The sequence below is a fragment of the Balearica regulorum genome, chromosome 4 (genome assembly GCF_011004875.1).
Source record: "Balearica regulorum gibbericeps isolate bBalReg1 chromosome 4, bBalReg1.pri, whole genome shotgun sequence".
Lineage (NCBI taxonomy): Eukaryota > Metazoa > Chordata > Aves > Gruiformes > Gruidae > Balearica > Balearica regulorum.
Window position 1 is genome coordinate 2,614,124 of NC_046187.1, and position 14,373 is coordinate 2,628,496.

Below are 14,373 nucleotides of genomic sequence, written 5' to 3' on the forward strand. Positions count from 1 at the left end.
CTTACAAATACCAAAACTGTTGTACAAACATGAAAAAAAAGGTTGGGAATGGAAGGCGTCGAAGCTGGGTGCAGGTCCAGCGTGAGCTGATGAAACCTGCGGCTCCTTAATGGACGTGGGGTGTGTGACAGGTGGTGAATCAGTCACTGACACAACCTGACTATTAGTGTCATGCTTTAATACTGAATTATTATTAATTAGTTGGTTAATAAATGTTCCCTAATTAGATAATAATAATTGTTCCGGGCAGTGTATACACATGGAATGACAGGAAGATGGTGGTGGGGGTGTGCAAAGTGCCTTTTCGCCCAGAGACTATCTCAGACGTTTCATTCGGCCTGGTGCATGCCAGCCTCCCTGGCTTTGGGGACCAACGCGAGCAGACCCCCACCTCCGGCGGGGGCCCACGCACCCTGCCCACCCCCTCCCAGCCCCAGAGCCCGGCGCCCTCCCGCCTCCCCCCACCCGCGGCCACGGCCCCCCCAGCCCCCCTCCGGCCCCCGGCCCCGAGCCCAGAACCGGCCGACGGGGGCTCCGTTCCTGGGCCCGAAGGCGCGGGACTCGCTCTCTGCCCCGGCCCCACGGCCGCGGGGCCCGGGCTCGGCTCTCGGCGCTGCCAAACGGAACGGCCGAGCCCCGGCCCCGGGAGCTGGGCTCCGGGCCCCCGACCCACCCCCCGGCCCCGCGTGTGATGTCGGGACGGGCCCGGGAGCCCCGGCGGTGTCGGGCGGTGCTTGGGAACTGGCCGGGGGGACCCGCCGAGCGGGCCCGGCCCCGGGGGAGCGCGGCCGAGCGCGGGGGACGAGGGGGGGGGCGCCGGGCTCCGGCCCTCCGGGCTTTATTCCCCGGCGCCCCGACGGCTCCTCCTCCGCCGAGCCACCCGCAGCCACCCGCCCGCCCGCCGCCCCGACACCCCCCCCCGAACCCGGGGCCGCGGCCCCCAGCGGTACCGCGGCCCCTTCCCCGCCGCAGCCCCTTCGGTCCCCGCCGGCCGCCGCTCCGGGCCTCAGCCCCGGCTTCAAAGCCCCCAAACCCGGCTCCCGCAGCCAGCCCCAGCCGGCCGAGCCCCCCCGCGCCTCACCTGGCCCCGCAGACACGGCGGGGCCGGGACCGACCGTCACCACCGCAAAGGGGGCGGCGGCGCCACCGGCGGGAATAAAACAGGCGGGAGGCGGCGGGCGGGAAGGGCCGAACCCCTGAGGGCACCGCCCCGCGCAGGCGCATTGCGACCCCGCCCCTCCCGCCCACGTGTTCCCGCCCGGTCACGCCCCTACTCAAGCCACGCCCCCTCGACCTCACCCGCTATCACGTGCCTCAGCGGCTGCAGGTGCGCGGCCTCGCCCCGAGGCTTCAAAACTCTCCGGCAGCCGCCAGGGGGCGCCGCGGTCGCAGAGGCGGCGGCGGCGGCGGCGGCTCCCGGTCCCCGGTCCCCTGGGCTCTGGCCGGCGGGGTCCCTACAAACTCGGGGCCGCTTCCCCGCCAAGCCCGGGTCCCCTTTTCGTCGCGGCTGTTCTCGGGGCCGCCGCCGTGTCTCCCCGCCTGGGGCTGAGCGCACACCGGCGGCCCCGGGCGTGCCTCGGGGCGTGAGCGCTACGGTGCCGGGCACCGGCTGCAGCTGCGCCGGGGTCTCCCAGGCGTCCCGGGGCTCCTCCGGGGTGGCTCTGGCCGTGGCTCTCACGGTCCCGCCGCGGAGCGGCCGCACCCGGCGGGGGGGAACCGGGAGCGACGCCGTGTCCTGGCTGCCGCGGGCGGCCTCGGGGTCCCGGGCCGCGGCCGGGTAAGGAAAACGGCTCCGGCCCGTGTTCCCCAGCGTTAGGAGCTGCCCTGCCTGCCCCGGCAGCCACGGTGAGCGCTCCGTTTCCCTCTCCCCTGCTGCGGGACCCCCCGGGGGTGCCCGGCCGGGGCTGGTGACTGTCCCGGGGGGGGTTCGGCACCGACCCCCCGGGGTCCCCTCTCGGGGGGCAGCGGCTGCAGCTCGGCCTGCGGGGCTGGGGGTCCCCAGCAGCCCCCGCTTTCCACCACGGCATCAGCCCCTGCTCGAACCGTGACCTGGCGACCGGCCGCGGGGGCTCCGCACGCTGCATGTCCCACCCGGTACCCGGGGGAGACGGGGGGCCCGGGGGTCTCCCGAGGCGGCCGGTGACCCCTCCTGCCGCCGGGCTCCCTCCTCCTGGTGCAGGCACCCGTTTTTTTCTCCCCAGCTCTTTTCCAGAATGGCCGACGGCAGGACAGGCCCCTGCGGGCTGGCGCTGGCTCTGCCGGATCTGGGGAGAGCTGGGACTGGTGAGTGTGGGAGCTGCTGCTGGGGGAACTGGTTTCCACTGGGGTTCAGCCCTTCGGCCCTGCCCGGCATCATCCTCGCGGGGGGATGGATGCCCGAGGGCCGGAGCTGGCAGCTCAGGGTGGCTCTGGGCCCTGCACGAAGCCCTGCTTTGACCGAAACCCTTCTTTTTCAGCTCAAAACGTGCTGCGGTGGGAGCAGAGGCCGCTCTGGGGATCCGCACGGGCTCCCGCAGCCCCGTTGGTGAAGCTGGCCTGGCCAGGGAGCAGCAGCGATGACCGTCCCGGTGCTGCCGGTCCCTGGGAGGTGTTGGCGGCACTGGGGATGCCGCGTGGCCGTGCCGACGCGGGGGGAAGGCTCATCCCTGTGCCCGGGTGAGGAGCACGGCCCCGAGGCAGCGAGCGCCGAGGGACACCGGCGGGGAGGACGTGCCCGGTGAGGTGAGAGCCCCGAGGCGGCGGCCGAGGGGAGCTGGGTGGTGGGACTGGGGGGGCTGTGGCTGCGAGGGGAGTTTGGGGAGGTGGGAGCGGGCGCTGTCGGGGTCCAGCCCAGACCCCACTGGCACTGGTGTGGTGCCAGCCCCGTCCCCAGCCCGGGGCTGCTGGACTCGGCCTGTGCCGCCGCTGCTGCTGCGCAGGGGGAGCGGGTTTTCAGCCAGATCCTGGCTCTCGCCTGCTCTCCTGGGGAGAAACGAGACGTTTCTGGTGTCCCGTCCCCGTCCGTCCCTCCCCTCCCACCACAGGCGTGCGGTGCTGGGTCCGTGCCCTTGATCTCTGACTGCGCCACGTCTGTCTGCACAGGGATGGACGGACAGACGGACAGAGGAGCCCCAGCCACGCCGGGAGCCGCGTGGGGTGCGGAGCCCCGGGAAGAAGCCGGGCTGCCTGCGCCGAGGCCGACGCTGCCGCCTGCCCTGCACGTGGCCCGTCCTGGCTGGGGACAGCCCTGCCTGCGCCCGCCCAGGGACGCTGCCGGGAACCTCGCAGCTCCAGCTCGGCTGCAGTTTCAGGCAGGTTGTTTGGGCCCCGTTTGGTTTTGTTTAGGTGGTTGGTTTGTTGGTTTGGCCTCCCATTTGTTTCAGGTCCAGCTCCTGGACGGCTCCGGTTCACTTTTGGCTCCAGCTCATTTGCGGCTCCTGTTCCAGGTCCAGCTCATGGAGAGCTCCAGCGGGTTTGCAGCTCCAGCCCACGGATGGCTCTGGCTCGGTTCAGCTCCACCTTGTTTGCAGCTTCAGGTTGGTTGTCTCTGTCCCTCTTTTGTTTCTGTTCCACCTTGTTTGCAGCTTCAGCTCATTGTTTCTGCCCCTGTTTCTTTTCAGGTCCAGCTCCTGGATGGCTCTGGACAGTTTCACCTCCTGTTTGTGGACGCCTCCAGCTGGTTGTGGCTCCAGCCCATTTGCAGCTTCACCTTCATTGCTTCTGGCCCAGCTCATTTTTCAGCCCTGCCTGTGCCTGCCCAGCTCTGCCTGCCCGGACTGCACAGCCACAGGTGAGTTGTTTGGGTTTGGGTGGTTGTTCTAGTGCTGGTTCGGGCTCCTGTTGGTTTCCTGGACAGCTCCGGCTCCAGCTCATTTGCGGCTCCTCTTTCAGGTCCAGCTCATTTCAGCTCCTGTTTGTAGATGGCTCCAGCTCCTTTGTACCTTCAGGTTGGTTGTTTCTGCCCCAGTTTTTTTCAGGTCCAGTTTGTGGATGGCTCCCATTCAGTTTTGGCTGCAGCTCTTGGACACCTCTAGCTCATTTGCAGCAGCTTCACCTTGATTGTTTCTGGTCCAGCTCGTTTGCAGCTCCAGCTCATTGTTTCTGTCCTTGTTTTTTTCAGGTCCAGCTCCTGGACGGCTCCAGTTCAGTTTTGGCCCCAGCTCATTTGGGGTTCCCATCTCAGGACCAGCTCGTTTGCAGCTCCAGCCCATGGATGACTCTTGATCATTTCAGCTCCAGTTGGTTGTGGTTCCAGCTCGTTTGCAGCTTCAGGTAGGGTTGGTTTTTTTTTCCCCCATTTTTCTTTCTCTTCCAGGTTGTTTATGGCTCCAGCTCTTGGGCAGCTTCACCCAATTGTTTCTGCCCCTGTTTGTTTTTGTTCCAGCTCATTGTTTCTGCCCCAGCTCATTGTTTCTGCCTCTGTTTCTTTCAGGTCCAGCTCGTCTCCTCTCCAGGGCAGTTGGTCTCCAGCTCCGTTTGGTGCCTCAGCTCCTCTCCAGCTGCTTCCCAGTTCCAGGGTGCCTGTGCCTCCAGCTCCTGCCCAGTACAGCTCGGGCTTGTTCCAGCGCTCCTGGCTTGTGGCCAGGCCGTAAATCAATCACTGTCACCTCTCGGATATGAATATGACCTGTCATCGCTGTACGCGCGTTGAGGGCGGGGGGGTCGTGGTGTTGATGATGTGTGTACCTCGAATAAAGAGTGGGACGAAAGCGGAGAGTGTGCAAAGTGCCTTTTCGCCCAGAGACTATCTCAGACGTTTCATTCGGCCTGGTGCATGCCAGCCTCCCTGGCTTTGGGGACCAACGCGAGCGGACCCCCACCTCCGGCGGGGGCCCACGCACCCTGCCCACCCCCTCCCAGCCCCAGAGCCCGGCGCCCTCCCGCCTCCCCCCACCCGCGGCCACGGCCCCCCCAGCCCCCCTCCGGCCCCCGGCCCCGAGCCCAGAACCGGCCGACGGGGGCTCCGTTCCTGGGCCCGAAGGCGCGGGACTCGCTCTCTGCCCCGGCCCCACGGCCGCGGGGCCCGGGCTCGGCTCTCGGCGCTGCCAAACGGAACGGCCGAGCCCCGGCCCCGGGAGCTGGGCTCCGGGCCCCCGACCCACCCCCCGGCCCCGCGTGTGATGTCGGGACGGGCCCGGGAGCCCCGGCGGTGTCGGGCGGTGCTTGGGAACTGGCCGGGGGGACCCGCCGAGCGGGCCCGGCCCCGGGGGAGCGCGGCCGAGCGCGGGGGACGAGGGGGGGCGCCGGGCTCCGGCCCTCCGGGCTTTATTCCCCGGCGCCCCGACGGCTCCTCCTCCGCCGAGCCACCCGCCCGCCCGCCGCCCCGACACCCCCCCCCGAACCCGGGGCCGCGGCCCCGAGCGGTACCGCGGCCCCTTCCCCGCCGCAGCCCGGTCCCCGCCGGCCGCCGCTCGGCCTTAGCCCCGGCTTCAAAGCCCCCAAACCCGGCTCCCGCAGCCAGCCCCAGCCGGCCGAGCCCCCCCGCGCCTCACCTGGCCCCGCAGACACGGCGGGACCGGGACCGACCGTCACCACCTCAAAGGAGGCGGCGGCGCCACCGGCGGGAATAAAACAGGCGGGAGGCGGCGGGGGGGAAGGGCCGAACCCCTGAGGGCACCGCCCCGCGCAGGCGCATTGCGACCCCGCCCCTCCCGCCCACGTGTTCCCGCCCGGTCACGCCCCTACTCAAGCCACGCCCCCTCGACCTCACCCGCTATCACGTGCCTCAGCGGCTGCAGGTGCGCGGCCTCGCCCCGAGGCTTCAAAACTCTCCGGCAGCCGCCAGGGGGCGCCGCGGTCGCAGAGGCGGCGGCGCCGCCGCCGCCGCCGCCGCCGCCGCCTCCTCCCGGTCCCCTGGGCTCTGGCCGGCGGGGTCCCTACAAACTCGGGGCCGCTTCCCCGCCAAGCCCGGGTCCCCTTTTCGTCGCGGCTGCTCTCGGGGCCGCCGCCGTGTCTCCCCGTCTGGGGCTGAGCGCACACCGGCGGCCCCGGGCGTGCCTCGGGGCGTGAGCGCTACGGTGCCGGGCACCGGCTGCAGCTGCGCCGGGGTCTCCCAGGCGTCCCGGGGCTCCTCCGGGGCGGCTCTGGCCGTGGCTCTCACGGTCCCGCCGCGGGGCGGCCGCACCCGGCGGGGGGGAACCGGGAGCGACGCCGTGTCCTGGCTGCCGCGGGCGGCCTCGGGGTCCCGGGCCGCGGCCGGGTGAGGGAAACGGCTCCGGCCCGTGTTCCCCAGCGTTAGGAGCTGCCCTGCCTGCCCCGGCAGCCACGGTGAGCGCTCCGTTTCCCTCTCCCCTGCTGCGGGACCCCCCGGGGGTGCCCGGCCGGGGCTGGTGACTGTCCCGGGGGGGTTCGGCACCGACCCCCCGGGGTCCCCTCTCGGGGGGCAGCGGCTGCAGCTCGGCCTGCGGGGCTGGGGGTCCCCAGCAGCCCCCGCTTTCCCCCACGGCATCAGCCCCTGCTCGAACCGTGACCTGGCGACCGGCCGCGGGGGCTCCGCACGCTGCATGTCCCACCCGGTACCCGGGGGAGACGGGGGGCCCGGGGGTCTCCCGAGGCGGCCGGTGACCCCTCCTGCCGCCGGGCTCCCTCCTCCCGGTGCAGGCACCCGTTTTTTTCTCCCCAGCTCTTTTCCAGAATGGCCGACGGCAGGACAGGCCCCTGCGGGCTGGCGCTGGCTCTGCCGGATCTGGGGAGAGCTGGGACTGGTGAGTGTGGGAGCTGCTGCTGGGGGAACTGGTTTCCACTGGGGTTCAGCCCTTCGGCCCTGCCCGGCATCATCCTCGCGGGGGGATGGATGCCCGAGGGCCGGAGCTGGCAGCTCAGGGTGGCTCTGGGCCCTGCACGAAGCCCTGCTTTGACCGAAACCCTTCTTTTTCAGCTCATAATGCGCTGCGGTTGGAGCAGAGGCCGCTTCCGGGACCCGCACCAGCTCCTGCAGCCCCGTTGGTGAAGCCGGCCTGGCCAGGGAGCAGCAGCGATGGCCGTCCCGGTGCTGCCGGTCCCTGGGAGGCGTTGGCGGCACCGGGGATGCCGCGTGGCCGTGCTGACGCGGGGGAAGGCTCATCCCGGTGCCCGGGCGAGGATCACGGCCCCGAGGCAGCGAGCGCCCAGGGACACCGGCGGGGAGGACGTGCCCGGTGAGGTGAGAGCCCCGAGGCGGCGGCCGAGGGGAGCTGGGTGGTGGGACTGGGGGGGCTGTGGCTGCGAGGGGAGTTTGGGGAGGTGGGAGCGGGCGCTGTCGGGGTCCAGCCCAGACCCCACTGGCACTGGTGTGGTGCCAGCCCCGTCCCCAGCCCGGGACTGCTGGACTCGGTCTGTGCCGCCGCTGGTGCTGCGCAGGGGGAGCGGGTTTTCAGCCAGATCCTGGCTCTCGCCCGCTCTCCTGGGGAGAAACGAGACGTTTCTGGTGTCCCGTCCCCGTCCGTCCCTCCCCTCCCACCACAGGCGTGCGGTGCTGGGTCCGTGCCCTTGATCTCTGACTGTGCCACGTCTGTCTGCACAGGGATGGACGGACAGACGGACAGAGGAGCCCCAGCCACGCCGGGAGCCGCGTGGGGTGCGGAGCCCCGGGAAGAAGCCGGCCTGCCTGCGCCGAGGCCGACGCTGCCGCCTGCCCTGCACGTGGCCCGTCCTGGCTGGGGACAGCCCTGCCTGCGCCCGCCCAGGGACGCTGCGGGGAACCTCGCAGCTCCAGCTCGGCTGCAGTTTCAGGCAGGTTGTTTGGGCCCCATTTGGTTTTGTTTAGGTGGTTGGTTTGTTGGTTTGGCCTCCCGTTTGTTTCAGGTCCAGCTCCTGGACGGCTCCGGTTCACTTTTGGCTCCAGCTCATTTGTGGCTCCTGTTCCAGGTCCAGCTCATGGAGAGCTCCAGCGGGTTTGCAGCTCCAGCCCACGGATGGCTCTGGCTCGGTTCAGCTCCACCTTGTTTGCAGCTTCAGGTTGGTTGTCTCTGTCCCTCTTTTGTTTCTGTTCCACCTTGTTTGCAGCTTCAGCTCATTGTTTCTGCCCCTGGTTATTCAGGTCCAGCTCCTGGATGGCTCTGGACAGTTTCAGCTCCTGTTTGTGGACGCCTCCAGCTGGTTGTGGCTCCAGCCCATTTGCAGCTTCACCTTCATTGCTTCTGGCCCAGCTCATTTTTCAGCCCTGCCTGCGCCTGCCCAGCTCTGCCTGCCCGGACTGCGCAGCCACAGGTGAGTTGTTTGGGTTTGGGTGGTTGTTCTAGTGCTGGTTCGGGCTCCTGTTGGTTTCCTGGACAGCTCCGGCTCCAGCTCATTTGCGGCTCCTCTTTCAGGTCCAGCTCATTTCAGCTCCTGTTTGTAGATGGCTCCAGCTCATTTGTACCTTCAGGTTGGTTGTTTCTGCCCCAGTTTTTTTCAGGTCCAGTTTGTGGATGGCTCCCGTTCAGTTTTGGCTGCAGCTCTTGGACACCTCTAGCTCATTTGCAGCAGCTTCACCTTGATTGTTTCTGGTCCAGCTCGTTTGCAGCTCCAGCTCATTGTTTCTGTCCTTGTTTTTTTCAGGTCCAGCTCCTGGACGGCTCCAGTTCAGTTTTGGCCCCAGCTCATTTGGGGTTCCCATCTCAGGACCAGCTCGTTTGCAGCTCCAGCCCATGGATGACTCTTGATCATTTCAGCTCCAGTTGGTTGTGGTTCCAGCTCGTTTGCAGCTTCAGGTAGGGTTGGGGTTTTTTTTCCCCCCATTTTTCTTTCTCTTCCAGGTTGTTTATGGCTCCAGCTCTTGTGCAGCTTCACCCAATTGTTTCTGCCCGTTTGTTTTTGTTCCAGCTCATTGTTTCTGCCTCTGTTTCTTTCAGGTCCAGCTCCAGTTCAGTTTTGGTTCCAGCTCGTCTCCTCTCCAGGGCAGTTGGTCTCCAGCTCCGTTTGGTGCCTCAGCTCCTCTCCAGCTGCTTCCCAGTTCCAGGGTGCCTGTGCCTCCAGCTCCTGCCCAGTACAGCTCGGGCTTGTTCCAGCGCTCCTGGCTTGTGGCCAGGCCGTAAATCAATCACTGTCACCTCTCGGATATGAATATGACCTGTCATCGCTGTACGCGCATTGAGGGCGGGGGGGTCGTGGTGTTGATGATGTGTGTACCTCGAATAAAGAGTGGGACGAAAGCGGAGAGTGTGCAAAGTGCCTTTTCGCCCAGAGACTATCTCAGACGTTTAATTCGGCCTGGTGCATGCCAGCCTCCCTGGCTTTGGGGACCAACGCGAGCGGACCCCCACCTCCGGCGGGGGCCCACGCACCCTGCCCACCCCCTCCCAGCCCCAGAGCCCGGCGCCCTCCCGCCTCCCCCCACCCGCGGCCACAGCCCCCCCGGCCCCCCCCCCAGCCCCCGGCCCCGAGCCCAGAACCGGCCGACGGGGGCTCCGTTCCTGGGCCCGAAGGCGCGGGACTCGCTCTCTGCCCCGGCCCCACGGCCGCGGGGCCCGGGCTCGGCTCTCGGCGCTGCCAAACGGAACGGCCGAGCCCCGGCCCCGGGAGCTGGGCTCCGGGCCCCCGACCCACCCCCCGGCCCCGCGTGTGATGTCGGGACGGGCCCGGGAGCCCCGGCGGTGTCGGGCGGTGCTTGGGAACTGGCCGGGGGGACCCGCCGAGCGGGCCCGGCCCCGGGGGAGCGCGGCCGAGCGCGGGGGACGAGGGGGGGCGCCGGGCTCCGGCCCTCCGGGCTTTATTCCCCGGCGCCCCGACGGCTCCTCCTCCGCCGAGCCACCCGCAGCCACCCGCCCGCCCGCCGCCCCGACACCCCCCCCCGAACCCGGGGCCGCGGCCCCCAGCGGTACCGCGGCCCCTTCCCCGCCGCGGCCCCTTCGGTCCCCGCCGGCCGCTCCGGGCCGAGCCCCCCCGCGCCTCACCTGGGCCCCGCCGGGGGAGCCCGGCCCGGCCGCTGCCGCCCCGGGACGGCGGGCGGCGCCCCCGGCAGAGAACGAGCAAATGGGGGGGGACGGCGGCCGCGGGGGCTCAAATCTGCTCGGCCCCGCCCCGCGCACGCGCCCCGCCACCCGCCCACTCGCCCCGCGCACCTGGGCCGGACGCCGCGCAGGCGCCCTGCGGCCCCGCCCGCTCCCACCTGGGCTCGGCCCCGCCCCGCGCAGGCGCCCTGCGGCCCCGCCCCTCCCACCTGGCACAGGCCCCGCCCCTCGCACCTGGCGCAGGCCCCGCCCCGCGCAGGCGCCCTGCGGCCCCGCCCCTCGCACCTGGCACAGGCCCCGCCCCTCGCACCTGGCGCAGGCCCCGCCCCGCGCACGCGCCCTGCGGCCCCGCCCCTCCCGCCCCCGCGCCCCGCCCCGCGCACGCGCCGCCTCTTCCGCCGCCAGAACCGCGCCGGCCCCGACCGCGGCGGACGCCGGTACCGGAGCGGGGGCGCTGGGCGGGACCCGCCGCTCGGTTCGCGGGGCTGCGGGCCCGGGGCTTCTCCTGCGGCCTGTGCGGAGCTCGGGGGCGGTGAGGCGGGGCCGGGAGGCGGGAGGGGGGGGCGAGGCCGGGGCTCGCGGGCGCGCGGTCCGGGCTTGCGGCCCTGCCGGGGCCGGCGGGGAGTCCCAGGCGGTGTCCGCCTCTCCCCGGGCGGGGCGCGGGGCCTGGGGCAGCGCCGGGGCTGGGACCGGCCGAGCCCGAGCCCGGCCTCGCCGCCTCCGTCCCGGCGCCGCGGGCAGGAGGAGCCGCGCTCCGGGGCCGGGCGGGGAGCGGGGACCGGCGGCCGGGGCCCGAGTACCGCGCTGTCCGCTCCGGGGGGTGCCCCGCGGGGGAGCCGGGGCTCTGCCGGGTGCCGGAATAAAGGCGGCGGCGGCTCGGTGGGGCGAATCAAGGAATAAAGGCTGGAAGGGGCGGGCGGCGGCGGGGGGGGATCGGCGGGGCTGCACAGGCCCCGGGGCCGTGTCGGGCCGGAACCGGAGCGCCGGGGCCGTGTCGGGCCGGAACCGGAGCGCCGGGGCCTGTGGTTCCAGGACACGGCCCCCGGGCTCCGGTTCCAGCCCCCCAGCCCCGGGGCTCTGGCTCAGCCCTACCCCTGCCCACCGGAGCTGGTTGGCAGCCCCCACCCTGCAGCCCCCGGGCTGGAGTTGTGAGCACTGACCTGCAGCCCTTGGCTCTGGTTCTCAGCTCTGAGCCCAGCTCCCAAACACAGGGCTGGGGCTCTGCTTCCAGCCCCCCGGGGGCAGCACTCGGTCTCTCTGGGGGAGCCCCAGAAGTGCCTTAGTGACCCTGGCCCCACAGCTCCCACCATGCAGGACGTGGGCTCTGTTCCTAAGCACCAACCCTGGCCAAGTGAGCCTGGCTTCGGGCCCCCAAAACGCAGCACTTGGGCTCTCTCTGTGAGCCCAGACACACAGGGCTTGGGTTCTGCTTCAGGCCCCAAAAGCAGCACTTGGAGTCTCTGGTTTTGTACCACACCACACAGCACTGGGGCTCTCTGTCTCAGCTCTAACACTGCCCAAATGAGCCTGGTTTCAAGCCCCCAAAACGCAGCACTTAGTCTCTCCTGGTGTGCCCTACCACTGGCCCAATGAGCCTTGTTGTGAGCTCCCAAAACGCAGGACTTAGCCTCTCTCTCTGAGCAACGGACCTGGCTTCAGGCCCCCAAAACGCAGGACTTAGTCTCTGTTTGTGTGCCCTAATGCTGGTTTCAGGGCCTCTGGTTTCAAGCCCCCCAAATGCAGGACTTAGTCTCTTTTAGGGACCCTGGTTTTGAGACACACACCCCCCAATGCAGGACTGACTTAGCCTCTGTTTCTGAGCAATGAACCTGGTTTCAGGCCCCCAAAACGCAGGACTTAGTCTCCATTTGTATGTGCAAAAACTGGTTTTGGGGCCCTAGTTTCAAGCCCCGGGAACACAGGCCTTGGTCTGTATGTCTGAGCCCTCTGTCTGGCAACAGGGGTTTTGTTTCAAGCCCCCCAAACGCAGCACTTGGTTTCTGGGTTTGAGCTGCAAAAGGCAGGCCTGGGGCTCTCTTTCTCAGCTCTAACACTGACCAAACGTTTCCAGCACTGGGCCTGTGAGTCCAAAACCTGGCGTCGTGGATTCGAGCCCCCAGTACACAGGACTCGGTCTCTCCTTGTGTGCCCTGACACTGGCTGAACGAGCCCGGTTTTGAGCCCCCCCCCCAAATACAGGACTTGGTTTCTGAGCAACGAGCCCGGTTTCAGGCCCCCAAAACGCAGGACTTGGTCTCTAGTTGTGTGTCTGCAAAAACTGCTTTAGGGACTCTGGTTTTGAGGTTCCCCCACAAACACAGGACTGAGTCTCTGTTTCAAGCCCCCAAACACAGGACTTGGTCTTTATTTGTGCACCCAAAAACTGCTTCAGGGACCCTGGTTTTGAGCCCCCCCCCCCCAATGCAGGACTCTGTCTCTGAGCAATGAGCCCGGTTTCAGGCCCCCCAAACGCAGGACTCTGTGCACACAAATCGAGCCTAAAACGGGTTGAGTGCCTCTGGGTCCCGGCCCCCCAGACGCAGGGCTCAGTCTCTGTCGGGGTGCCCAAAACCTGTCGCAGGGCCCCTGGCCGTGACCCGCAGAGCCCCCCCCGGCAGGACTGACCCGCTCTCTGGCCCTGAGCCCCAGCCCCGGCCCCATGAGCCTGGTGCCCAGCCCCCGGGCGCAGGGCCTGGAAGCACAGCCTGAGCCCTGAGCCTGCCCCAGCGCCCCTGGGCTGGAGCCCCCCCGCCCCCCAAACGCGGGCCCGGTCTCTGGGCCCCGGCCCGGTGCCCCGACTCCGGGTGCCGGAGCCCCGACCCCCCGCAGCCCGTCTCTGCTGCGGAGCCCCGGAACCGGCCGCCGCGCCCGGGCCCAGCCTGCCAAGCGCAGCCCCGGGCTCCGTGCTGAGCCCCGGCGCCCCGAGCCCCCAAACCCAGCTGCGGAGGCCCCCACACACACACCGCGGGTGGGGCCGGGGCCGGTTCCGGGAGCCCCGGCGGGGCTGGGCGACGGGCCGGGGGCAGCGGCTGGGGCTAGGCCGGGGGCGCCGGGCTCCGGCCCTCCGGGCTTTATTCCCCGGCGCCCCGCGCCCGCCCGCAGCCCCCGGAGGCGCCGGCAGCCCCGGCAGAGCCGCCCCGGGCCGGGCCGGGCCCCCCGCGCCGCCCGCACTCACCGCTCCGGCAGAGCCGCCACCGCCACAGCGCCCTGCGCCTGCGCCTGGCCCCGCCCCGCGCCCCGCCCACGCCTTTTATGGCCAGCGCCCCGCCCCACGGGGCCGCCCCGGGTCCCGCCGCCCGCCCGCCCGCCCTGCTCGTTCCCTCCCGGGAACCCGGGAACCCGACCGCCCCCCGGGGCACAAAAGGGGGGTCCCGAGCGCCTCGGCAGGCTCCGTCGGGCCCCTTGTCCCTGCCGGCGCTCAGACAGCCTGCCCTGCCCGTGCCAAGCCTTTCCCTCCGCCCGGCCAGAGCAGAGAGGCCCCCCCGGCCCAGTCCGGGTCCCGGTCCCGTCCCCGCACCCCCCCGCTCCCGGCTCCTGCGGCTGAGCACACGGAGCAGCGGGGCCGGGGGGATGCCGAGCCCCGACACCCACCTCGCCTTAGGAGCGGCTTAGGAGCGGCTGCCCGGCCCGGCCCCGCCGCGGGACGTTCCCTAGGCCGAGCCTAAAGCCGCTTCCCGGGCAAAGCCCCCCGGCTGCAAAGACACGGGCGGGACTCGCTCCGACGCCCTTACCGAGAGCCCGCGGCAGCGGAGCCACGGCCAGACCCGGCCCAGGCAGCCAGCGGGGTCCCGGGCACCAGCACCCCCCCGGCCCCCCACCCCGGCCGAGCCCCGAGCAGGCTCAGCCCAGCCCCCACCCGCGGGGAGAGCCTCAGCACCGGCCCCGAGAGGCGGCGGCTGCTGCCGGTGCTGCCGGTGCTGCCGGTGCTGCCGGTGCTGCAGGGCCCGCAGAGCTCGGGGCAGGCCCGGGAGGTGCTGCCCCCCCCGCACGGGGAGAGCCCCGGCACCCCCGAACCGAACAGCTTCGCCCCCCGCTCGGGCTCCCGGGGCCGCCGGCAAAGCGCGAAGGCGTCCCCGGCCGGGGAGCGATCCCGAGCGACTCTTCTCCCCCAGAACCGGCCCCGGAGGCCCCCGCGGCTCCTCGGCGCCAGGCCGGGGGGGGGGGTCCCGGAGCCAAACCGGCGGCCCCGACCCCCTCCCCGCACCCCCGCGGCCCAAAAGCCCCCAGGGCCGCCGGGGCCGCCCCTTCCCCCCCTCCCTCCCTCCCCCGGGGGCGGGTCCTGGCCCATCGCCCGCGGAGAGCCCGCACCTGGGGGGGACCGGGAAACCGGAGGGGAGAGGGGAAAGGGAAAAATAAATAAAGAGAAAGACATTGAATAGAGAGAAAAAAAGAGGAAAAACATGAAATAAAGAGGAAAAAAAAGAGGAAAAAACATGAAATAAAGAGAAAAAGGAGAAAAAACATGAAATAAAGAGAAAAAGGAGAA

At 70.1% G+C, this 14,373-nt stretch overlaps 1 protein-coding gene across 1 annotated transcript; it reads left to right on the forward strand.

The window, feature by feature from the left end:
* Positions 1-2,143: 2,143 nt before the first annotated feature.
* On the forward strand, positions 2,144-8,170 carry LOC142601504 (uncharacterized). The gene is made up of 6 exons (XM_075750679.1): positions 2,144-2,283; positions 2,457-2,524; positions 6,917-7,120; positions 7,481-7,693; positions 7,825-7,914; positions 7,997-8,170. Exons 3-6 carry the CDS (start codon positions 6,956-6,958, stop codon positions 8,168-8,170), a joined length of 642 nt encoding a protein of 213 aa, XP_075606794.1. The 5' UTR covers positions 2,144-2,283; positions 2,457-2,524; positions 6,917-6,955.
* Positions 8,171-14,373: the final 6,203 nt, after the last annotated feature.

Coding starts and splice junctions, on each gene's coding strand:
- LOC142601504 (XM_075750679.1), top strand. CDS start 6,956: ATGGCCGTCCCGGTGCTGCCGGTCCCTGGGAGGCGTTGGCGGCACCGG. Junction 7,121..7,480: donor GGGAGGACGTGCCCGGTGAG/GTGAGAGCCCCG, acceptor CTGTCTGCACAG/GGATGGACGGACAGACGGAC. Junction 7,915..7,996: donor CACCTTGTTTGCAGCTTCAG/GTTGGTTGTCTC, acceptor CTGGTTATTCAG/GTCCAGCTCCTGGATGGCTC.